General features: G+C 42.5%; 1 protein-coding gene across 2 annotated transcripts in view; it reads left to right on the forward strand.

Moving 5' to 3' along the window:
- TANC1 (tetratricopeptide repeat, ankyrin repeat and coiled-coil containing 1) overlaps positions 1-16,283 on the forward strand; it is a 229,334-nt gene that overhangs the window by 97,821 nt on the left and 115,230 nt on the right. For both annotated transcript variants that reach the window (XM_082841889.1, XM_082841890.1), the window contains exon 4: positions 4,331-4,531. In XM_082841889.1, the coding sequence (XP_082698015.1) occupies positions 4,331-4,531 (201 nt within the window). The remainder of the gene's footprint in view (positions 1-4,330; positions 4,532-16,283) is intronic.

Raw genomic sequence — 16,283 nt, forward strand, 5'->3', positions numbered from 1 at the left:
AAATGGAAATCTTACTTCCTGCATCTGCAGACCTATTTACCTGAATGTCTAAGCTCACCCTTGCCTTTCTCAGATCTACTCTTTTTGAAATGCAGTTTTACTTTCATCTCCCTGGCTTCGTTGCCCTCATTTTTTTTTTAAGCCTTCCTTAATCCTGCACTCCATGCACTTTAATCTGTAATGTTGGACATTGCCACTCTGCATAGCCGCCTTTAAAGACTCATCATCTCCCAGGTTCGCATTTTCTGCCATTATGAGTTTAAATCCCTGTTCACAGCCTGTAATAGTGGAAAAAATTAAAAAAGAACTGTTATCACAAGCTATTTCTGCCAATTTAAAAAGCCTTATTGGATGGCTTTATCCCCTTTGATAATTCTATTATCTTTGCAAACTATGACTTGGATTTAGTTTTTGCACGTGTGAGTAAGTATATATGTATGTGTATTTACTTTTATTTATTCCATATATCCGTATGTGTATTTATATTTATTACAAACAGGAAGAACCTTATACCCTCATGCCCTTTCAGGTCTTTTATTTTTGAAACTCAGAGTTGGTGATTTTAAAATAAGAAAAGGTATGTGTGTGTGTATGTTATGTATATGAATGACAGAGACTGTGTGTGACCTACAAAGCCTAAACTTTTACAGCAAAAATGTGCTGACCCCTTTATAGAATTAACTCATTCAATAACATGTCTATTTTGGGACTTCCCTGGTGGTCCAGTAGCTAAGACTCCGTGCTCCCAGTGCAGGGGGCCTGGGTTCAATCCCGGGTCAGGGAGCGCTATCCCACATGCCGCAACTAAGAGTTCACATGCCACAACTGAAGATCCTGTGTGCTGCAACTAAAGATCGCACGCAGCAATGAAGATCCCACGTGCTGCAACTAAGACCCGGCACAGCCAAATAATGTTTTTAACAAAATAAAAACATGTCTATTTTGAGTACCTCCTTTTTTTTTTTTTTTTTCCCCAAAGTTAAGTTCTTAAATGTGTAGAGTAGTGAGTATGTTAGAGCATGAGCCAGCCACTTGGGGGGATTTTGGAAGTTCTAGCTGTGACCCTCCTCCTCACGGATAACCCCCATGCCCTGGCTTCTTGTCTGAGAACCTGTGTGATTGGACTAGGTGCTCTCTGAGAGTGAAAGCACGTTGGGGTGGATGTGAGTGTCCATGATGAATCAATGGGAAACACCTGCCAGAGGAACTGGAGGGAGGTAGTTGATAATATGGTTTTCCTACCCTGGAAGGGATGCATCGTTCTACCTGGCCTGGGCATTTCTGCTGCAGCAACAGGAAGGGGGACTGAGGTGTATTTCCCATCACTTAATTGAGGTGGGGAATAAAATGGGTCACAGTCAACAGAAAAACATGTATTCAAAGCTAAAAGAAATGTGCTGGCCATACTGGTTGTTGCAGTGAGATGTTTTTAATTCCTCTTAAACCTCTTTAAGCATCTGTTGAGGAATGTTAAATCAACTGGAGGATTTCTGGTGTCCTGTTGCCAGGAACCAATATTGTTTAGTCCTATGGATGCCCCAGGAGACTTTCACTTTCTGGCACTGGCGTCGGCATCCTTGTGATACTCTTGGACTGACTTTGACCTGAACCCCTTGCCTGATGCAGTTAAAGCACCAGACTCCGGAGTGCTGTCTCCAGCTTCTAAGCCGCTGGATCACCCACTTCTTTGCGCCACCTGCTCATACATAAAACTCCTTTCCCTGCTTTGTGCCTTTCTGATAAAAGGAAGTTGGATGTTAGGGATCTGAAAAATAAACCAACAGAACAGCATGTTTGGGACTGATATTATGGTGAGATGTCAAAGTAAACTTGAAATAGAGATCCTTCCTCCCCAAACCCCACCTCTAAGTCCTGTTTTATTGCAGACTACATAAAATCAAAGTGCTGGAGCACAGCTGCTCCGAAAGCTGAAGGTCTTCATGGTTATGGCTTTCTTTGGAAACTCATCCCCACCAGACTTGCAGTTAATGAAAATATTTGCTTTGCTTGATATAAACAAAGTTTATGGGCAGAATTTGTAATTAGGAAACTCTTTAATTCTCTTTTACCCCTCAGTCCCCAATTTCTCTTGTGTCACTGAAGAATTCCAAGTATTTAAGAAAATAAACCCTCTCTCAGTAATGAGCTCATTGTTTTATTTCTGATGTTGTCATAAAAGATGCATTTCTCCCTCATTTTGTGTCCTCATCCAGATTAAGTGACCTGAAATCTGAGGTTTGTTTGTTTTCGGTCAGAGATACTCGTGTGTGAGTAGGAAAAGACAGTGCCTTGTCACAGCGCCTGCTCCCATCAGGCCATCCCATAGCTATTTGGGTACCCAGGTTGGTGATTTAGGCAGTGCAAGGGCAGCCACAGGGCAGGGTAGCTTTCTTCAAGCCACATGGAAAACCAGTGTCGCCTCTTCAAGGCCCCCCACACTCTGTGTGTGTAACTCCCTGGGGCTGTGGGCTGTAGCCTCAGTGCTTTCCAAGTTCTCGTCTGTCTCCTAGGGTTTCTTGTGACACATCCAGGGATCAGATGACCAGGCACCATTCTTACAGGTACAGCACCTGCTTGCATTCCTAGATGAGACGGAGGTGGTGGTAGGGACTGGTCATGAGAACCTGATATTGGACCAGAGAAAACAACTGTCCCTTCAACTGTCCCAAGTCTCAGCATGGTGGACTTTCAGCCCCAGTGGGAGTTGGCATTGTGGTGCACCCCCTGTTCTGCCTTAAGATCTGTTTCCTCGCCAGACTGTTGAAGGGGAAGCAGCTAGGAGGCTTCACGCCCTGGCTTAAGACGCCAATGAGGAGGTTTTTGAAAGATTTCAGGCTTGTCCATGGTGGCGTTAAGAGATTAGCTCCTGGGTCCTGGGCATTGGTGGTGATGGTATCTTATAGTGCAGGCTCGGGAAGCAGGGTGGGCAAGGGTTGTAAGAGGACCAGAGTGGGAGACACTGCAGTTCACTTGGACTTAGGAAGTAAGGATCTCCATTAACTCCTTCCTTCCTGCTTCCCTCCCTCATGGGCAGAAAGTCAATTTATTTGTCTTGGGTGTTGACATAATGTCCTTGTTTTTGAAAATTCGAGTGAGAGTTTCCTGGTAATTCTCGTTGTTTCTTCAAATGTCAGTCATTTGGATATTTAGTTTCCCAAGTTTATTAAAACCCCTTCAAGCATAGCTGGCCCAGCTGAGACTGAAATTACCTTTCTGATGGTGCCAACTTATGCCTTGTGGAACCTGTGGCTTTTCTGTTCACAGCTCTGCTTGTTTTGAGTTGCCTTTGGAAGCCATGCATGAGCCTGTTTGCCTGTTTTAAATGCCCCCTGGTCTGTGGAGGGGGTACCTCTCTACTTCACCGTGCCTCCTAACATGAAAAACAAGTACAGTGATGCCACTGGGAACTTGACAGTTGGGGTTGCATCCTTTTTCAGTATTGTACACAAAGATCTGCAAAAATTGAGTTCCCACTTGGCTAGACAAACGGTTTAAGTTCAAATCCAGGCCTCGATTTTTCAGAGTCAGGAAGGTGTGGTAAACTTTCATCAGTTGGATAACTTTCATCAGAGAGAAAAGTTTGCTTGTGGAAAACTTTCTGTACCTTTCCAGTTCTGCTGTATATAATTCAGAGCTTAAAGATGCTTTTTTAATCATCAGGAAAATGATTTACCTCTTCTTCTTGCAGCATCTCAGTTGCTTCTTTGTATATACCTGGGGGTAAGGAGGAAAGCATGTCGTCTGAGTACTTGAGGACTGGCTGTATTTTTTCAGAGGTGCTGGTCCTAGCCGATGTAGTCCCTTCCTTGTGTCCTCTCTACACTGCAATTGCCTCCTCTGTATTTTTTTTTTAAAATACGTCTACCACCCTAGAATGTTTAATTTCCCCCCCTTTTTTTTGCTACACCACGTAGCTCGCAGGATCTTAGTTCCCCAACCAGGGATTGAACTGATGCCCTCGACAGTGAGAGAGCAGAGTCCTAACCACTGGACTGCCAGGGAGTTCCCTAGAATGTTTAATTTCGTTACAGTAAGCTTGTTTGTCCTTAAGTTCATTTAGGGGTTGAATACTGAGGAGAACCTGCTTCATCAGTGAGCCACGGTTCCAGTCGCATGACTAAGGGTTTGGGCTGCTTGAGTTGTAGGACGGTGGAGTCTGTGCCATGCGGAGTATGAAGTGAATGGGATGCAAGAAGAATCTTAAAAAAAAAAAAAAAATTCCACACACACATATGGCATATGGGAATTCTAAGAATGTAGTTCTTAGGAATTAAATTCGCATCTAGCTATCACGGATGGCCTAACCTAAGGTTTTCTCTCTCCACTCCAGGAGGTGACTTTGGTCTGGAGATTTCCCCTCCAGTCCTGCCCCCTTGCCATGGTGGTGAGTTTTCTGTGAGCAGCCTTCCAGTGGCAGAGGACGCCTACAGGGTGAGCTTGGCCAAAGGTGTCTCCATGTCTCTGCCTTCGTCACCTCTGCTGCCTCGACAGTCTCACTCTGTGCCATCAAGATCAACCAAAAAGTCCCCAGGTAAGCGAGCAACAAAACAGCCCCCGAGCTGCATGTATTGGAATTAGGCAGAACTAGTGCTTATAAGAAATCTTCTGGGAGAAGGTTTTTTCTTTGTTACGGTAACTTGTAGAAGAAGGGAATCTTCAAAAAAAAAAAAAAAAAAAAGATGATTTGAATAGATTGATTTCTTTAGTTCAACCTATATATAAACTATTTTGATTGCCCAGGCTATAGTTCTACAAAGATTCATGTTATCAATATTAACCATCAGTTTTGTTTTCTTGTTCACAAATTAGGGCAACGCTATAATCTAAATTCATTGTGGTATGTTTAAAGGTTATGGATTTTGGCAAGTGTAATCCGACCACAGTCTGTTTATTACCACCCAGCGCTATATACTGATGTGTTTCCTTGATTACATCATCCAGCATTTGAGCAGCTATAAAATTTAATTGTTGGTGAAAATTCAGACTTGTAAAGGGGTAGAACAAGGGACTTATGGATTACTTGTATGAAGTATTTTGGCTTCCCTTATTATTACCGACTTTTTGCACTTAACTTTACCAATAAAAACTCAAACATTATTTAACTTTAATCAGAGGTGAGGAAGACCTTTCCAAAATAATGATACACGGAATCATAAAAGTTCTTTGATCTTCTTTTAGGTTTTCTGAGTATTTGTTTACTGAGGGCAAGATAAATTGGGGCCTTACTGATCATATGCCACTGTAAGAATTGGTCACATTTACACATAAACATGTTTGGAATTGATCTAAGATAGGCTCTGGGACTGTGAAATTGGCATCTGTTTTTCTAATCTCCTGAATGAGTGTATTACTTGAGATGTTATAGGCATTATTTCTGAATCATTTAGTGGATATTTGCAGTTTATGTGGGGTAAAATTAAGAGCGCAAACCTTAAGCTCTGAATGTTAGAAATGGTGCTGTGAATTGGTGAGTGTCCAAAATCTTTTATTCTAGAACTTTCTTACTTTGGACAACATTGTTTACAATCCAGTCATTAGCTGGAACTTGGAAACCTCTTTGGTATGAAGTGATTTCCTGTGCCAAGGAATCTGACCTGTTTATCAGTATTTGGGGAAATTCCTGGAATGTCCTTTCTTCTCTTTGCCCTCCCCCTACTGCTATATCTCTTTGTCAGATTTCTTCTCTTCTTTCAAATTCCAGTTCCCACACTGCCTCTTTTGCCGGTTAGCCCACTGGAATTACTCCTTTTTTACAAATTGTGCACAGCATTTTACTTTTATTCTTATTAGCTTCATCATTTGTCCTTTTTTCTTGAATTAGTGTGTATGTGCTTCCTATGTCTGATGGTTGAGGACGGGCATGATGTCTTCTCCAAGTATACCTCATCTATATAAAACAGATAATAGAGGTTTCCCTCTATAGTCTGTGCTACTGCAGATGAATTGATGCTGCTTGGGCCCTAGGATTGGCCAACACCAGAGAGACTCTGGGGAATACTGCATTTCAGATATAGTTTTATTAATAAAAAAATCAGTGTTAGTTTTAGTGGGACTTCAATCTTTAAAATTTTTTTTCCAGCTTTACTGAAATATAATCAACCCATGACATTGTAAGTTTAAGGTATACGATGTGGTGATTTTATATATATATATAAAATATATTACAGACTGATTACCACAATAAGGTTAGCTAACATATTCATCACTTCACAGTTACTATTTACTTATTTTGTGGCATTTTAGGGGGACATCAGGTAGCAATGAATGGCATGGCAAGCTTGGGCAGAGTGGCAAGCCAGAAGAGTCTCATTTAGGCTGCAGGCACACCTGCAGAGAAATCCCTGACAAGGCCTCATCTCCTCTGTCCTGACCAAATTAGATATCTTTGGTTTTAGAGAAAATATCCCAAAGTTTGTTTTTCTCCATAGGAATAAATTTATGTCTGCTAAGGTCTTTGCAAGGCCTTATGAATAGAAGGGAGTAGTTAGCTCTGCAACATTCAACGTTTTAGTGGGTTGAAGGAAATATTCTCCATATTAGATGCTTTTGGTCCAAATGATAATTAAATACACTAAGCAGATTCCTCTTTGGTGGGGCAGTGTTTGTGGATTGCCCAAATTTGTACATCAAATTAGTGTCTCACAGTGTTAATTTGGTTTCATTATCTTGGTAATTTTAATTCGAAAAGGAAAGTTAAAGGCAGAGGTGCTTGCTTAAAAATGGCAGTGACTCAGGATGCGTCAGACAGTAAACAATGTTTTTTCCAGTGTTGAACACACAGATTTCTGTTTAAACCATATTGTTGGAAAAGTATCTAGAGTCCTAATGTTCTACCTGCCTATAAAAATAGTTGACATACGGTTGTGAACATGCACTGGATTTTAAAATAGCCATCTATTTAAAAAGCTAGCACTGTTGTTGCTAATGATACAGTAAATATGGTGTGTGCGCAGAGCCCATAGTTAGAGACCCGCCCCCGCCTACCCCACCCCCTCTGTTTTCCCTCCCCATCTGGCTTTGCTTCAGGAGCACATCATCTTTCAGCCCCAACTCTGAAAGATGCTGACTTCTGTTCTCATTTGTAAGATTAGATGCCTTTTTCTTTCGTTTAAGGCAAAAACAAAATGAAAAAAAACTGCACCAAGAACCAAACCTGTTTTACTTGTTTGGGTAGAACGTCTTCACTAATTGACGCTAATCAAGAAACTGTTGGCCCGAAACTGTTATTCTAGCAAAGGTCAAATACTATGAACTCCTGTCACAGGCACTCAGCGCAGCCTGCATTAATAATGAAAGTTTGTATGCTAGTATACGTGGTGATTGGCTCCTGGGCCATGGGAACTCAGGACCAGAGAAAATGTCGTTAATGTTGCAGCAATGTGACCCTGCATTTCACATGACTTGAGTTTCTTACGTTCCACTTACATTGCTAGTTACTATTTTTATTTACTCTCCTTCCACCTTGCTCCACCTTATTGATATGTTTTTCACTGCTAGTCGGAAGATTCAGTTTCCTGAGTACTGTTTCACATCTTTTGTTTTTTTCTAAATGAAACATAAATTTTCTGATAATGAAAACAAGGATCAGTATCCATTAAGTAGTTCTGTGGCTGGTGCAAGCCTTTTTGGGTTAAGAATTCATTAATATTTGTAGTGCATTCTTTGGTCTCCGAGAGAAGAGCAAGCCCATTTCCTGTGGATTGTTTATTAGTAATATAATTTGTTACTTTATATTTGGATTACATTTCCCAGATCACTTTGGGCCCGTTATGGATCAAAAGGAGGCACAGAGCAACCATTTAAAACACTGAATGGAGTAAAACAGCAGATGGTGAAAAGTGGGTGATACTGCTTTTCTCATCCTCGCATATGGGGAGGCTGGGTAGTGCTGTTTATAGTCATCCCCCCTTATTTGTGGTTTCTCTTTCTTTGGTTTCAGTTACTCGTGGTCAGTGTCCAAAAATATTAAATGGAAAATTCCAGAAGTAAACAATTCATAAGTTTTTTTTTTTTTTTTTTTTTTTGGCTGTGTCGGGTCTTTAGTTGGGGCACGTGGGATCTTCGTTGGGGCACGTGGGATCTTTTGTTGCGGTGCGCGGGCTCTTCATTGTGGTGCGCGGGCTTGTCTCTACTTGTGGTCTACCCAGCCTGGCGGGCACCAGGGCGTGTGGGCTCTGTAGTTGGTGGCACGTGGGCTCTCTAGTTGAGGTGCATGAGCTCAGTAGTCGTGGCACGCAGGCTTAGTTGCCCTGTGGCATGTGGGATCTTAGTTCCCCAACCAGGGATCAAACCCGCATCCCCTGCGTTTGAAGGCGGATTCTTTACCACTGGACCACCAGGGAAGTCCCAACAGTTCATAAGTTTTAAATTGTGTGCCGTTCTGAGTAGCTCACGTGATGAAGTCTCGCTCTGTCCTGCCCAGATTGTGAATCGTCCCTCTGTCCATTGTGCCCTGCCCATTAGTCTCTGCATAGCCCCCTCAGTCATCAGATCCACTGTTGTGATATCGAGGTGCTTGGGTTCAAGTAACCCTTATTTTACTTAATAAAGGACCTGAAGTGCAAGAGTAGTGATGCTGGCAGTTCAGTTATGCAAAGAGAACGGTTTGTAAAGTGCTTTCCTGTAAGTGAAAAGGTTCTTGACTTAATAAGGAAAAAAAAATCATATGCAGAGGTAGCTAAAATCTATGGTAAGAACGAATTTTCTATTCGTGAAATTGTGAAGAAGGAAAAAAATGTGTGCTAGTTTTGCTCTCGCACCTCAGACTGTAAAAGTTATGGCCACGGTATGTGATGTGCTTTAGTTAAGATAGAAAATGTGTTAAATTTGTACAGTAAGGTACTTTGAGAGAGAGGCCCCATTCTATTTTATTGTTAGTCACTGCCGTTAATCTCTTACTTTGCCTAACTTATAAATTAAATTTTATCATAGGTATATATGCATAGGAAAAGACCCTATAGTATACATGGGGCTCAGTACTGTCAGCAGTTTCAGGCATCCACTGGGGGTCTTGGAACGTATGAGGGGAGCTGCTGTATTTGCATCTCTGCCGTCTCCAGTCCCAGTTCTGTGTCAGTTGACAGAGCTGATGCAGCAGTTTTGAAAACCCCTCTGGCTGTCTGTTTCTTTAAGGGAAAAACCTCAAAGCTGACAGGCTGTAAAGTGGAAATCATTCTGCCCTTTGATTCTTGGACCATGAATTAATGTCCACCAAGGCCCTCCTTCCCTCACCCTGCTGGAGTGTTTCTTGTAGAAAATTTGGAAATCCCAGTGTAGAGACAGAACTATGCTTAGTGTTTTGATTTTCTGGTTTTTTTTTTTTTTTCAATCGATTCTTCCTAAACCCAGGACCACACGCGCTTTGCCATTTTTCACTGAATATTATATCATGAGCACGTTCCAGTTTGCTTTAAGAATTTGACATTCGATGTCCATTGTTTCAATATTCCGTAATTGATTTTTAACTAATTTCTGGCTGTTAGATATTTACATTATTTTTCAGTTTAAAAAAATTGTAGCGTGAGCCAAGGTATTTTGTTTTTGCTGTTAAATGCCTATGAATTTTTAATTTTATAAATTTATTTTATTTTTGGCTGTGTTGGGTCTTCATTGCTGCGCGTGGGCTTTTCTCTGGTTGTGGTGAGTGGGGTCTACTCTTCGTTGCGGTGCGCGGGCTTCTCATTGCGGTGGCTTCTCTTTTTGCGGAGCACGGGCTCTAGGCGCGCAGGCTTCAGTAGTTGTGGCACGTGGGCTCAGTAGTTGTGATGCGTGGGCTTAGTTGCTCCACGACATGTGGGATCTTCCCGGACCAGGGCTCGAACCCGTGTCCCCTGCACTGACAGGCAGATTCATAACCAATGCACCACCAGGGAAGCCTGAAGTTTTAGTTTTAGATGTGATAAAATACACATAATAAAATTTCCCATCTTAACCATTTTTAAATGTATAGTTTAGTCATGTTACATACACTTACATTTGTTGTGCACCCAGTCTCCAGAACTCCCCATGTGAATATTTTTGTTCAGTAACTTTTACATAGGTCTGATCTCTCAAGAGTGGCAGGTTCTGGGAAGTGGACGTATTGCGCTAAATGGACTACATGTTTTTTGGGTTTTTTTTTTTTTTGCGGTACCCGGGCCTCTCACTGTTGTGGCCTCTCCCGTTGCGGAGCACAGGCTCCGGACGCGCAGGCTCAGCAGCCATGGCTCACGGGCCCAGCCGCTCCGCGGCATGTGGGATCTTCCCGGACCAGGGCACGAACCCGTGTCCCCTGCATCGGCAGGCCAACTCTCAACCACCGTGCCACCAGGGAAGCCCGATGGACTACATTTTTAAAGATTTAAAGATTCTTGGTACATACTGCCCAGTCACTTTACAAAAGCTGCATTGATTACACGTTCCCGCCAGCGTTCTTTGAGTGCCTACTTTTGAAGTCAACATCTTCAGGGGACAGTCTTGAGTGGATGGTGTTAGTAGGGTGCTTCGTCAGGCCTCGCTGTGGACCACTGAGAATCAGCAAGAAGAGGCTGAGAGTAGTCGTTCTGTAACCCTCCTCTTTTGAACTTCCCTTCTGTCTGCGCTTCTCAATTTCCAGTTTTTCTTTCTTTCCACGGTACTGTGGCAGGGGAATTATCACAGCTGAGTCAGATCAAGTTCATAGTCAGAACCACACTCAGCTGGCTTCCAGTTTTAGCTACTGCCGCAGTCTCTGTTCTGTGTGCGGACCTTGGAGGATCACAGACAGGTTGGGGTTGGCAAGGCCTCTAGGGCACAACCAGTCAGGCCTCTTTGCAGATCCGGAAGCATCATTACAGAACTTGCCCCAGTGTGCAAGTTAAGGTAGAGGCTGCCCTAAGTCCAGCCCCCTGCCCTGCCCTAGCACGTTCTCCTATGCCAGTGCCAGTCTGCATTGTTCTGTCTGCACATTGCTGACACATGAGCTGTAGGTGACATGGCACTGTGTTCTGGTTGCATGCCCGGGGGGAGGCTATAGGCTGGAGGTTGTACACACAAGCATCTGCGAGGCTTCTTCCTAGGGAGGTGGAGGATAGCACGGGGAACACACAGTCTCAGCACAGGTCTGCTGGAAGAACCAGCTAGTTCTCAGTCCTGCTGTCACCTCTGAGTAGTCAGGTCACAATCAGGGCTCTGACCTTCAGCAAGGATGGTTCCTCCTGCTGTGGTGAACTGGACAGCTCTCTTTGTTTCCTCCTGCAAACTTGTTATATGACCGCCTACTCCAAGGAGCCGGGCGGCCCTGCCTGTTCCTTACTGCTCCATGCAGCCATGACCAGGACACACATACTTTGTTGTTCTGTGCTCACACACAGACCTGTGTGCATTCGGTTTGCTCCACTGTGAACTTAAGGACCTTTGAGTGCCGTTAATTCTCCTGCCTGTGAATCCTGGTTCACCCATACACGATTTGGCTGTACCATGCGATCATACCCAGGAATTTTAAAGAAGACTGCTTTAAAATTTAAAGCAGCCCTTTAAAAAAGGGTCCTACCTTCAGAGATGCTGATTTAGTGCATGTGAAGTATGGCCTGGGCGTTGGGATTTAAAAAAAATCTTCCCAGGTGATTCTAATATGTAGCAAAGTTTGAGAACTTTGGTAAAGAATATGTGATTATATGATAAAATTCCTTTTCAATGAAGGTAGATGTAGATATTATGTTTATTTTTAAAATTTTAGAATATTTGTGGAGGAAAATTCATTACAAAAATGTACAGAACAAGGTACAGTAAATCTTGGTCCCTTCCACCCCCGTGCCCCTAAAAAGACAACCATTTCTGACAGTTGGTTGAATTTCTGGGTTTTTTTCTTTATTTATTTTATTTATTGGCTGCGTTGGGTCTTTGTTGCTGTGCGTAGGCTTTCTCTACTTGCCGCGAGTGAGGGCTACTCTTTGTTGCGGTGTGTGGGCTTCTCACTGCAGTGGCTTCTCTTTGTTGCAGAGCACAGGCTCTAGGCATGCGGGCTGCAGTAGTAGTGGCACGTGGGCTCAGTAGTTGTGCCTCATGGGCTCTAGAGCGCAGGCTCAGCAGTTGTGGCACACGGACCTAGCTGCTCCGTGGCATGTGGGATCCTCCCAGACCAGGGGTTGAACCCTTGTCCCCTGCACTGGCAGGCGGACTCTTAACCACTGCGCCACCAGGGAAGTCCGGTTGAATTTCTTTCCTGCCTTGTTTCTGTAGTGAATAAATGAGAGTATTTGCCCAGTCTCCCTAGCATCGTACATGTAAGACGATCCCAGTTTCCCACTAAATAAAGAACATTCTTACATATTAATATTTAAAAGCCTGTTTATATTTTCATTGGATAGGCTTTAACTCTAGGATTACTAGTTGAAAAGTGTTTTGATTAATGTTGTGAATGGATTATTATATACTTATTGGTCATTCGTACTTTTTTCTTTGGGGAATTCTTGTGGTATTTGTCTTCTGTTCTACTGGGGCAATATAGAGTTCTTACTGAATTACCACAGCTTTCTTGTTGTTTGTTTTAAGGCCATCAGTCATGTATGTTATTCAAAAATTTTCCCAGTTCATGATTTTCCATTAGGTTTATAGTGTTTTATGACTCACAAAAGTTTTTTGTTCTTTCAATTCAGATTTACATATTTTTCCATTATCATTTATCCCTTTGCATTTTTTAAAAAAACAGCTTTATTGGGATATTTTGCATATCATATAATTCATCCATTTAAAGTTTACAGTTCAGTGTGTTTAGCATTTTCACGGGGTTGTGCATCCATTGCCACAATCTAATTTTAGAACATTTTTATGTCCCTTTAAAAAAAAATCCATTTGCATTAGCAGTTACTCCACATTCCTCCCTCCCTCCAGCCCCCTACCCCACAGCCCTAAGCAGACACTAATCTATGTTTTTTTCCTTTATGGATTTGCCTGTTTGGGTCATTTCGTATAAATAGAATCATATGATATGTGGTCTTTTGTGACTGGCTTCTTTCATGTTTGTATTATATATGCACGTTTTTTAATCCATTCTTCAGTTTATGGACGTTTGAGTTGTGTCCACTTTTTGGCTATTATGCATAATGCTGCTATGAACATTTGTGTATGCATTTTTGTGTGATTGTAGCTTTTCATTTTTTCCTGGGGTACATACCAAGGAGTGGAATTGCTGGATTAATATGATAACTCTATGTTCAACCTTTTGAAGTACTGCCAAATTATTTTGCACCATGACTGCACTCTTTTGGATTTCCAGCTGTGGAGCATGAGGTTTCCAGTTTCTCCACATCCTTGCCAACTCTTGTTATTATCAATCTTTTTGATTATAGCCATTGTAGTACATGTGAACTGGTACCTCATTGTTAATTGTAAGAATTCTTTGTATGTTCTAGATACAAGTTATGCAATATGCAAAATTTTCTTCCATTCTGTGCTCTTGATACTATTGTCATAAGTGCAAGAGTTTCAATTTTTTTTTTTTTTTTTGCGGTACTTGGGCCTCTCACCGTCGTGGCCTCTCCCGTTGTGGAGAACAGGCTCCAGACGCGCAGGCTCAGCGGCCATGGCTCACAGGCCCAGCCGCTCAGCGGCATGTGGGATCCTCCCGGACCGAGGCACGAACTCATGTCCCTCCCCTGCATCAGCAGGCGGACTCTCAACCACTGCGCCACCAGGGAAGCCCAAAAGTTTCAAATTTTGATGTCCAGTTTATTAATATTTTGCCACTGTCTTTTTGATGTCATATCCAAGAAACTATTGCCTAGTCCAAGGTCACAAAGATTTATGCCTATGTGTCCTCCTAAGAGTTTTATAGTTTTAACTCTTACATTTAGGTCTGGATCCTTTTTAACTCCATTTTTTTGTGAATGGTGTGTGGTAGGGGTCATCTTCATTCTTGCACATGAGGAAGGATATACAGTTGTCCCAGCACCATTTATTGACAAGACGATTCTTTTCCTGCTGAATGGACTTTGAGTGATCAAGTCACTGTTGTGCCCAGACCAGCCCTTCTGTTCCACTTCCCCTTTGCTTATTCTCCTTCTTCTGTCTTAGGTCAAAACTTTCTCTTTCAGAGTTGACCTCAGGTGTGGCTTGCATCTGTTGCTTCATCCAGCCTTCCTTTATGTCTCTCCTTTTCCCTATATGAGAAAAAACTTACTGTTCCAAACACCTGTAGCACTGTGCTTCCTCCTCCCTCTGCACTGCCTTTCATGGCGTTTCACTGCCTTGACATTCCGTGAGTTCCTTGTCTTTGGATCTTGCCTTTGTGTTTCCCCTTGGATACTTGGAAACAGAATCTAATCACTTCCTTCAGACAGTTACCCTGGTGATGGGGCACTGGTATGCACCTATTAAAATGAGTAGGATTTTAGTAGTCCACCTTCACCAGTTCCATGTGATTGGTTGAAAATCAGGAAAGCAATTTAAATTGCAGCACCTTGCATTTGTAAAGCTGGGAACATACCTTTCCCCATATCTAGAGAGAACTGATGCTTAATTAAGGTCGTATCTCTCTCAGGACTTTCCTATGATCAGGGATAGGCAAAGAGGAGTATGTTTGAAACTGGGTCAGCAGCCTTCTCATGCCTCCTTCTCTATGTTCCTGTCACTCTTCTACTTTCTCGGGCTTCTGGCATTTTTTTGCTGCGTGATTCCCGCCACCTGTAGTTAATGATGACTGGAGGTTTTACCCAGTCCTACTTTACGGCAGTGTCAGGTGCACCCTTTGGTGGTGTCAGATGGCGGCTAGAACAAACCAAGTGCCGTGCTCAGAAATGAGGGTTTCTACCTTAAGAAAATAGATGGGAGCAGAGGCAGTGGCGGTGGGAACCTCTTCTTTTTGATCATTTCTGATTCACAGAGAAACATAGAAGTCACAGAAGCCCATGGAAGCTATCGCACCCCGATCTAACATTAATGAAAGTTAGTGAGTGGTCAAAACCGACAGGAAGGAAGGATTGATGTTCCAGCCTGAATCCTCAAATTTGTAGTGAAGCAAGTCTGTGGGTGGGTCAGCAGGAACAGCTGGCGTTGTTCCAGGCAGAGTGGCAAAGGTGTGCAAAGCTGGGAGTTGGGAAGCGAAAGTGGACATAGAATGGTGATCTCTAGAGGAGAGGTCAGTAAGAGCTGGAGCGTCCTGCAAAAGGAAAACCGGGACCATCAAGAAAATCTTCATTATTCAGGCCTGGAGTGTTGAAACCAGTAAGCTTTGCCTCTGGGGGTTTATTGGGAGTTACCAGCTAACAGTTACAGATGGAACCCCTTTTCTGTGCAAGGGTTCTGAGAAATAAAATTTAGGAAACTCTTCCAAGGAGATGTGACTTTCTTTTTGTTTCTCTCACCCACAAAATGCTCCTTTATTGGCCAAAGGTCCTAAGTGGTAGTTAATGAGCTCACCTTTTTTAAAAAATAGAATTTATTTAAGAACAGTTTTAGGTTCACTGCAAAACTAAATGGTAGGTACAGAGATTTCCTGTTGACTTCTGTCCCCACACATGCATGGCCTCCCTCATTGTCAATATCCCCACCAGAGGGTACATTTGTTACAGCTAATGAATCTGTATTGACACATCTTTATCACTCAAAGTCCAAAGTTTACATTATGGTGTTAGACATTCTCTGAGTCTGGACAAATGTATAATGACATGTATCTATCATTGTGGTATTATACAGAATTTTTACTGCCCCCAAAATCCTCTGTGCTTCACCTAATCGTCCCTCTCTCCCTACCCCAACTCAAACCCCTGGCAACTACTGATCTTTTTACTGTCTCCATGGTTTTGCCTTTTCCAGAATGTCATAGAGTTGAAATTATACAGTATGTAGCCTTTTCAGATTGATTTTTTCATTTAGCAATAGGCATTGAAGATTCCTCCATGTCTTTTCATGGCTTGAGAGCTCATCTTTTTAGTGCTGAATAATATTCCATTGTCTGGATGTACCACGGTTATTTATCCATTCATCTACTAAAGGACATCTGGGTGGTTTGAGGTTTTGGCAGTTATGAATAAAACTGCGGCAAACATCTGTGTGGAGGTTTTTGTGTGGACATAGTTTTCAACTCATTTAGGTAAATAAATACCGAGGAACGTGATTGCTGGATCATATGGTAAGAGTGCTTAGTTTCATAAGGAACTAACAAACTGTCTTCTGAAGTTGCTGTACCCATTTTTCATCCTCACAAGCAATGAATGAGAGTTCCTGTGGCTCTGCATCCTCGCTAGCATTTGGTGGTGTTAATGTTTTGGATTTTCGCCTTTCTAATAGGTGTGTGGTGGTGTCTTGTTGTTTGAATTGGCATTTCC

Source organism: Leucopleurus acutus (assembly GCF_964270905.1).
Source record: "Leucopleurus acutus genome assembly, chromosome: 6".
Lineage (NCBI taxonomy): Eukaryota > Metazoa > Chordata > Mammalia > Artiodactyla > Delphinidae > Leucopleurus > Leucopleurus acutus.